The 10,250-nt window shown below is 35.1% G+C and overlaps 1 protein-coding gene across 1 annotated transcript; it reads left to right on the forward strand.

Annotated features, from left to right (window-relative positions):
- The first annotated feature begins 894 nt into the window (after positions 1–894).
- On the forward strand, positions 895–4,142 carry LOC140835419 (uncharacterized). Its single transcript, XM_073200911.1, has 5 exons — positions 895–956; positions 1,046–1,132; positions 3,586–3,737; positions 3,823–3,888; positions 3,963–4,142. Exons 1-5 carry the CDS (start codon positions 911–913, stop codon positions 4,140–4,142), a joined length of 531 nt encoding a protein of 176 aa, XP_073057012.1. The 5' UTR covers positions 895–910.
- Positions 4,143–10,250: the final 6,108 nt, after the last annotated feature.

Raw genomic sequence — 10,250 nt, forward strand, 5'->3', positions numbered from 1 at the left:
AAACTAACCGATCGAAAAAACCGAAATTTAATTAAATTAATAATGTTATTTTTATTTTATATTATTTATTGAGATGATATTATTGAATGAAAAATTATTTTGAATAATATTAGTTGATTATTGTTTATGTAATTCATTTGTACTTTATATTTAAATATTTTACTAAGAAATCGTTTAAAAAGATAACATATTATATATTATAATATATTTATATTATTAATTTAAATAATTGTATCAAAACCGAAATAACCGACCGAAATAACCGAACTATTTCGGAATAAAACCGAACCGAAGAAAAATGGTTCGGATATCGGATTATATATTTGTAAAACCGAAAACCGAAAAAATCGTAATAAAAAACCGAAAATCGAACCGAACCGACCGATGAACACCCCTAGTTATATCAAAGAGGGGATAATACCCATTTTCGTCCTTTTTCTTTACCGCTTTCCCATTTCAGTACCTCTTCATTGTTGACTGCTTATTTAATCATTCATCTATTTTAAATCTTCCCGAATTGGTCCCTGTCGTTATGTAGACGTTTATATTAACATTGACCCACAGCATGTGCATCTCACGTGATCTTTTTTTTTAAGGCAGTCGATTTCTCCCCAAGTCAGTTAACTTGCCAGCCCCACGACAGCCCTAAATCCCCAAATCAAAGAATCCTAATTCGAAAGGCACGGCGAACTGGAGAATCCTAATTCGAAAGCCCCTAAAACGGTAATGGCAAGCTTTCAGCACCTAACACGGTAATGACAATCTTTCAGCTCGATAAGAAAGAATTCATCGCATAAGAAGTAAGCAAGATGTCCTTGTTTAATTTGTTGCATTTGTTGACTCAAATTTAAATGTTACATTTTTTTTTCGAAATAGTATATTAGAAGATTCGCTAAAGTGGTAGGCTATAATGGCTCGAAGAAGTAAATTTTCAATTGAATTCACCCCGAATTACGGTAATGTTTTATTTGTAAATGTGATGACTTTGTGGATAAATTTTTTGAGATTAATCACATTTACAGGATGTTAATATTATGTTTGTTAGGCTGGATGCGAGAACCCACTCTTGTTACAATTAAATTGTACTACAATGGTTCAATGGAAACCAATCGCAAGAGGAAAATATACAAAGGTGGGAGTATTGAATTCTTTGATTTTGTGGACATGGATAAGATATGCTTGATTGAACCATGGGGTTATGCTAAGGAAGTAGGATGCCTGGACAAAGATAGGTTCCGATTTTGGCACAAAATCGGTAAATCTTTGACCGATGGTAGATATTTGGAAAGTGATGCTGATGTGGTTGAAATTAGGAACCATATCCCCAAAAACTATGAAGTCGAAATTTATATTGAACATGATGAATGTGTTTCAATAAATCAGGATAGACACATCCTGTGTTTTGGAGAAACCGAATGTAGTTAAACTGAAAACAAGAGCTGGAATGAATGGTGAAGATGATGTAGAATTTAACGATAGTGAATTTGATTTCGAAGAAGAAGATAATTATAAGGGAAAGGGGAAAAATATAGTAATTGATGGTGAAATTTCCAATGATTTGTTTGAGAGAATGCAAGGTGATGAAGGAGACGATGATTGTGCAAAAATTGATGAGTTAGAGAGTGCATTTGATTCTGAAGAGGAAGATTCACAAAAATTCCAAATGTATGAACATTCGGAAAATCCTGATTTGAAGCTTGGAATGATATTTGATTCAAAAAAAGAGGCAAAGTTTGCAATAGAAAGTCATTGTATTAGATGAGGGATGGTAGTTAACTTTGTGAAGAATGACAAAAGTAGGCTTCGAGGTGTGTGCAAAAATGAAGGATGTAAATGGGTTATTCATGTGTCACCAATGAGTAAGGACAGTTGCTGGCAAATAAAGACTTTTGAATCCGAGCACAAAAACTGCTATTGGAATGTTAAGAACAAAAACATCAAGTCAAGCTGGTTAGGTGAAACTTTCGTGAATAAATTGAAATCAAATCCTAAGTTAGGTACCAAAGAGTTTAGAGAAGAGGTTAAATCTACTTTGGAATGTGGCCCTCACATATAAAAAAGCTTATTTGGGTCGGAAAAAAAGCATTGAAGCTAGTCGATGGTAGCATAGCGGAACAATTTAGCCGAATACGAAATTATTGTGCTGAACTGAAAAGGTCCGATGAAGATGCTTCTGTCATTCTAAAACTGACTTATGAAGATGATGGGCCAAGATTTCAGAGGATGTATGTGTGCTTTTAGGCCTGTAAACAATGTTTTAAGAGTCTTGTAGACCTGTGGTTGGAGTTGATGGATGTTTTTTGAAAACCAATAGTGGTGGACAGTTGTTGACTAGTAGTTGGCCTAGATCCAAATAACAACATTTTTCCTATTGCTTATGCATTGGTGGAAGGAGAGACAAAGGATAGTTGGATGTGGTTTCTGCGGTTGTTGGATAACGATATTGGCTTTGAGAATCAAGATGGTTGGACCTTCATGTCTGATAAGCAAAAATGCTTGATTCCTGCATTTGAGGATTTGCTTTCCAAACGCTGAAAATAGATTTTGTGTTAGGCATCTGTACACCAACATGAAATATGATGGATTCAGAGGTGTGGCAATAAAAAATGCTCTTTGGGCTGCGGCTAGGGCAACAAGAGTCGAAGAGTTCAAAAGGCGGATGGAAGTACTTGAAGAAGATTAATCATGATGCTTACGTATGGTTGGCAAAAAAACCTGAACAACACTGGTCCAAGGCATACTTTAGCACAATTCCAAAATGTGATATACTTCTTAACAACATGTGTGAGTGTTTCAACAGCATGATTTTAGATGCAAGAGAAAAACCAATCATCTCAATGTTCGAAACAATAAGAAATTTGTTGATGGCCAGGTTTCAAACCAACAGAGAGAAGGCCGAGAAATGGGATGGTGTGATGTGTCCGAAAATTAAAGTTGTCTTGGCAAAGAATAACAAGGAAGCAGCTGCTCTTACTCCTTTGATGGCTGATGAAACACATTTTCAGATCACAGGCTTACACCAACAGCACTCTGTTGACCTGTGTAGGATGAGTTGTAGTTGTAGGAAATGAGATTTGACTGGTATTCCATGTCCACATGCTGTTTGTGCTATTTGGTGTAAGCAAGAGAACCCGGAAGCTTATGTACACCGTTTTTACAGTGTTTTGAATACAAGCAGTGTTACTCTCGATCCATCATGCCCATAAATGGACCAGCCTTATGGCCTGAATGCCACTTAGTCCCTCCATTACCACCAATGTATAAAGAAAAAGTTGGTAGGCCAGCAAAGTTGAGAAGGCGACAACCTGATGAAGTTCCAGCTTCAAGACAATCAAAGCTGAAAGGTGTGAAACGAAACAACAAATGTCAGGACATGTGGTGGGTTTGGACACAATCAAAGGAGTTGCAACATATCTAAAGCATGTGGTGAAGCCGAGACACAAGAGAACAATGAAATGGACAGAGGTGAAACCGAAACAACACAAAATTACAACGAAATGGATATAGGTGATGTTGTGGAGTTACTTTTGTTTTATTTAGATTCTTATTTCAATTTTTAGCATTATAATATTTATTATTTAATAGGTGACATACAATCTGCACCACAAACATGCAATGAAGCCGAGCTTGGTGCGACTACACAGGGCGACGCACTGTCAGATGAAAGCGAAAGATTCATATCCAACAAAAGCGCAGAACGTGCTGAGGCAGCATTCAAAAGAAGGAAAAAACTGCAGGTTACAAACTACATGTTTTGTATTTTTGTTCGTTTAAATTGACAGAAATTTTGTTTACAATTTGGTGTAAAATGATTATTTTCAGGTAATACGACAACGAGCAACTGGAGTAACAATTAGTGGCAGCTCTAACAATATCTCATCTGTTAATGTAAGTGCAAGTGAACCTGTTATATTTATTTTTGTGAGTTGGATATGCGTCAATTTTTTTTATCTTCTTCTCAGGTCCATAAAGTACTCAACAAACAAACGCATGTCATTGTGAAAGGCGGAAGGAACTTCGTAACTGTGTCTAATTTGAGAGCTTCAGTGGATGACCGAAGGGAAAAAAAACACCTATACAACCAAATGGAACTGGTGTTTGACGAAGTAAATGTTTATGAAAGTAGTTGGTTGTGGACATGAGCACAGAAAACAAAAAATAACATGTTATTGTTTTGTTGGATTTTAATGGTTGTGGACATATTATTTATTTCTTGTTGGATTTTAATGGTTGTGGAATTAGATGTTGCGGTTATGAAATTTTTCTTTTTTTTCCCTAGAGTTGCTGGTTGTTGTATCTTCCTGCATCTTCCTTGTAATGGTATGCCACCATTAATGGAGTTAGTGGTTGTGGTGTCTTTTTTTTCCTGCATCTTCTTTGTAATGGTATGCCACCAGTAAATTGTACCAAGCTACCAAATAATGGTTCTTTTCGTCTTAAAGGTTCCATTAAAATATACTTCCACTATTAAACATTGGACACAAGCAGTGCAATCGGACAGAAGATGAAAATGAACAATTAATTGGACACAATTGTGCAATCAAACACAAGATGAATATTAAACATCTTACTTACTCAAGTCAATGTTAAAGACAAGTGGTTGCATTCATAATTCAAATCACATAATCCAGAAAACACATTTAGTTTTAAAACAAGTGCAACATAATTGAAAATGATAGATGCGACACATGCATCATCACTCTCCTCCTCTTCTTTCCTTTCCTCACTTAGATGCGCCACCAACAGAAGCAATAACTACTCTATTTATCTTCACCAAGGTGTAGAGACTCTATTATTTCTTTGACCTCCGTAGATAACTCTTCTATTTTCAGTGCATTTTGGCGACTTTGTCGTTCCAATTCCATTTTAACCGCTACTAAGTGGGCTACTCTTTCATACTCTTTTGGTTCTTTCATACTCTTTTGGTTTTTTATTCGAACTTCCATCAGATGTCGAACTTGAACATTTTGCCTCGCTACAGTTATAAGAAGCGGCTCCAACAGATTGTTTCTTCATATAATCATCGAATGATTTCAAGGCCGCTTCTCTAGTGCAATAGGATTTGTGAGAAGCCCCACTGTATTTACTCACTTGCACTTGAGCCTCTTCCCAATTTTCGTAAACACCGGGTTTTCGTCCAACAAATACAACATATGTTTTTCCCTACAATAAACAAGAATTTTAAAACTTCGAAAAAATATTCATAGAAAAACACATGGGAAGTTACAAAATACACAATAAATAGTAATCATGCTACTAATCTGCTGAAAAATTTCAAAAAAATCAAAAAGTAAATATACATATGTAGGATAATTAAAAAAAACTACACCAAATAAAATAAATCCAAGTATTATAATTATGATACCATGCTGTGCCTAACAATTTCGAAAAATAGTGCTAACCCACCTTCGAAATTTATACTCCAAAATGTTGAGATAAAGTACATACATATATATTCCATTAACGATTAAGGGTCAACTAATATTCACTTCAAAATGACATAAAAGATCACAAAATAAGACTGCTACGAACACACTAATCGCGAACCTACAGCAAAAACATGGAAAATAATGAAAAGCCTTCACCATTTCAGATGTTGTAGTAGATTGAATCTGGAATTGCACAATTTTCTTCCAGTTCGCCGTGCCTTTCAAATTAGGATTCTTTGATTTGGGGATTTAGGGCTGTCGTGGGGCTGGCAAGTAAACTGATTTGGGGGAAATCGACTGTCATAAAAAAAATGATCACGTGAGATGCACATGCTGTGGGTCAACGTTAATATTAACGTCTACATAACGACAGTGACCAATTCGGGAAGCTTTTCAATACATGAAGGATTAAATAAGCAGTCAACAATGAAGAAGTACTGAAATGGGAAAAGCGGTAAACAAGAAGGACGAAAATGGGTATTATCCCTATCAAAGAGATGCGAATCAAAGTGATGTCAAAACTTTTCATGACGAAAAAAATATCAATCTAATTAAAAATGTCTCAAAAAAAATTAATATATAACAACTTTAAAAAAGATTAGTAGGATCTCCGTTAACTTACAAATCTTTTGTAAATCTTAGGTCGTAGGTCTAAAGATAAAAATAACTGGTAGTGAACCACCCACAATAACTTGGTCATGTTATCACGAACCACCAAAGGAAAGTGTGGAATCTCACTATACAAATATGAGAGGAACCCAAACAGAGTTCCATGTTGGTGAAGAGGCACATCCAGCGGGAACCAGATCAAGGAAAAGTCAAATTTTCTTGCACCAAACACCCTATAGAAAATCTGTTTTAGAACATATACATCTTTATGGGGTTATACTTAATCTTGATATACTAGATATCAAAAACAGAAAAAATCTCATAAATGATTGGATATCGACTATGAGAATCACAACATGAACATTTGATCTCAACAAAAAATGATTCATCAAACTTTTATAAATGAGTTTTATGGCATCAGTGAAAATTGCATTGGACATGACTTCGGTAGAAACAAAAGAGTAAGTCTTAGCCGAAGAATCTCTAAGTAGCCGGAAGAATGACTTGTCTATTTAAATCACAATTTATCGGGATAGGTTGTTTCAGCAGTCAAAACAAATAGAAGAAAAAGAAATATAATCAAGCTTTGTATAGTCTTGAATTACCTGACATCTGTTTAGTTGATGAATATATTATGTTATTCTCTAGCAATCTTTGGCATGAAGAGGCTCTTTACTCAAAGGAAAATTGACATAATGATATCATATGGTAGCATACAACAGAATTACACTTACAACAATTACCAGAAGTAAGCCACAAAGACAGAAAAGAAGAGCTTTGGATCTCATCCTTATCTCAGGAATGAAAGAAGTTCATAGAAACCATGAGAAGTATGATCTAGACAAAAAAGAAGATCTTATAAATCTGGAAAAAGAAGTAGACCATCAAGAAGTAGGATATTATTCCAATCATTGAGCACAACTCGAAGCATGGGAAGAACACTTACAAAAAAAACTTTCAGAAGAGCTCACAACCGAGCTAACGAAAGTTTAAAATATTGTAATTGCTGGACCTGAGGAGCAAGAGGTCACATGTCGAACAATTGTCTAGAAAATGAAAAAGAGGAATGAAACACTTCGATCCTCCTTCGGATATTGAATAAGCGATTTATTACCAAGATCTTGTTCAAGTACACCAGTTTGAAGACATAGCCTCAAATGAAAATATATATGAAGAAGAAGAAGTATTAAGTCAGGAAGAATTTGAGGGAACAGAATCAGAATATGATTGAAGACGAGGTGTTTCGACACAAAACAGAGAAATACATTTTTGGTTTATTTAGTCGGAAGCCAAGCAGTTCGAGATGGACACCATGTATTCAAACCAAGTATAATCTTTAGTAAATCCACATGAAGAAATTGTTCCCATAAAAATCAAATAGATTTACAAAATGAAACTTTGCGCAAATGTTGAGGTAATGACCTTCAAATCAAGATTGGTAGCAAAAAGATACCCAAAGAGAATGTATTGACTATGAGTAAACATTTTCTCTAGTCACGATGTTCAAATCCATTAAGATATTGTTGGAACATTTCATGTTCACAATCATTATTTGATATTAACAAAACTTGTTATTTTGTTTCTAATGAATTTACCTAAGGGCGCAAAAACTGGAACTGACCAGGATTCGAACTGATCATTTATCGAGCCAAAACTTAAGCTATCGAGACGCAAACTGAAAAAGCCAACTGATTGCCCAAACTGAACCAATTCGACTGCAATATCAATAGACCAGTTCAACTGATTGTCCAGCTGATAGGCAGTTTAGCAGAAGACCTTCAGAAGCCCGGCCAGCTGAGGAAGATCTCAACTGATGAAGAGTTCATCTGACCAGTTCAACGGAAGCAGTGAAATCAGTTCATCTGACAAGCCAACTGATTTCACCGAACCAGTTCAATATCATTTCAACTAACCAGATCAGAACATCAGTTAAGAATCAATCAGTTTGCAGAACACGACAAGCTTATTCAACGGAATCCAGCTATGCGCACTGAGGAAAATCTTTTGTGTAGTCAAGACAATAATAGACTTTGCAGCAGTGCTTAAAGCCAAAACGTTCCAGGATAGCTGTCGGAAAGTACAATACGAATATCGAGGAACAGATTCAAAATGCAATGGATACAATAATTGAGTCTCACTGTACGATCAAGCTTCGTGCCTATAAATATAAGATGAATATCAGTGAAGGAAAAAAGTGTGTGGAACACACAAGTGTGTAAATATATCTAAAGAGAAATAGGACATGCTAACATCTTAGTATAGAAGCAAAATTCTCAGTGTGTGAGAACACCTTCGTGTTGTATTTATTGTTCGGTTCTCACACACGCAGACACACCATCACTCACATATACAGAGATTTGAGCTTATTGACTAGCTGAGTGAGTCTTGCACAAAGACGTAAAATTGTGTATGTAGTCTTTGACACATAGATGTTAAACAAGTATTGGCTAGAAGGTGCTGCCTTCAGTCTAGACTAGGAGTTCAGTTAGGCAGTAGGGTAAGTCCTAAGCTGAGTGGGTTTGGACAAATATTTGTATAAATCTAAGTCTTCTAGTGTAACCTACTCGTGGTGGTAGATGGGGTGACGTAGGAGCAATTGAAGTCTCCTAAGATCCATAAACATAACTGTTTAAATTTTGTTTTAAAACTGATTAGATCATTTCAAGCTGTTATCAATTCAGTTCTCACCATAACTGAACTGATATATGCAAGAACTGATCGCAAGAACTGATCCCCGTTATTTCAGTTATTCAGTTTACACAAGTTAAAAGCTTTAAACTGATTATCTTATTTAACGAAGGATTACTTCGAGTATTTTCCGCTTGGTTTAAAATCAAACTCGATTTAGTTCATCAGTTTTTACATTCTAAGAACACGAGCTATTGCAGCTCATTGAGAATATTGTGTTTGAAGCACCCTCACAGGTGCCTAGAACCAATCCATCAATTGGTATCAGTGCTAGTTGTTTTAAAAAGGAAATTTGAAAGCTAATATTTTAAAATATGTTTCAAAATGTCATTTAAAATGGATTTCAAAATCCTTTTAAAAGTTTTATACGAGTTTATCGTGGGAAGAGAGAAGATTTTTGGATCTGCAACTAACATTATAGCCACTTCTCTTGAATCCGTAATCTTGTTGTTTTAGCAACTTGCAGTATTTTTAGTTCAAATGACAGCAGAACAGCTAAACTGATCGGTGGACAAGATTTCGGTTGCCAGCCTACCAGTTCAGCTGATTAACAGATGAGACCCAGCTAAGCTGAAATGCTGGATGATTAAAGTGGAGCTTAAACATCAGCAGTATACCGCTGCTTAACTGCCATATCATATCAGAGTAGATGATCAATGTGGTTCAGCATCAGTATTGAGTCAGATCGACCAGTTGACCAGAATAGATATCAAGTCCAAGGCAAATTAGCTGCTCATCTAGCAAAAAAGAGACTCAAAATCGATGCAGCATTTCAAAGCATTCAAGACAACAAGTTATTGGTATATTCAGTTCTATTATGTGTAAACTAACTGATATGTAATGTTGTTTAAAATCTGTTACTTTATCAACACACGTACCCAATATAAGCACATAACCAATATAAGCACGTAAACAACAATAACAACATGCATTTATGTTTAAAACTTTATTTATGTGTTATCGTTGTGTGTTACTGAACTGTAACATACCTATATCAACTTGAAAATTCCAATTATCAACTTTACTTCAAGATCATCAGCCTAAAACACATAACAATAAAGAGAAAAATACCCCATTTTCACCAGAAGAAATAATAAGAATTCAATCATATCGATATGATTAAATGTCCAAAAACAGAAACCATGAAACTACCCTCTGTTATAATTCCATATTTGGCACCACATAGTATAAAACTCCTCAATATTAACTCAAATCAATGTCCACCTATTGAAAATGAAAGACAACTCAAATATATAAGTTTGTCTAGAAGAAGTCATTTTCAGAATCTTAGTAGATTAATTCCAAAATTAGCAAGAACACGCTGATACTAAGAAAATCGTGGACAGAATCTCGCATAGTGAGAAGTTTCAGAACAACGAGCATAACGTATACTACAAGAAAATACTGAATAAACCACACTTAAAATGACAATGATTTTACCAAAAAAATCATTGTCTTTTAATTTTTAACAACAGTTAAAGTAAAAAACCGTTGTTTTTGAGCATTTTTTTAAGCAAAGACAAC

Source organism: Primulina eburnea, chromosome 6 (genome assembly GCF_022965805.1).
Source record: "Primulina eburnea isolate SZY01 chromosome 6, ASM2296580v1, whole genome shotgun sequence".
Taxonomy (NCBI): domain Eukaryota; kingdom Viridiplantae; phylum Streptophyta; class Magnoliopsida; order Lamiales; family Gesneriaceae; genus Primulina; species Primulina eburnea.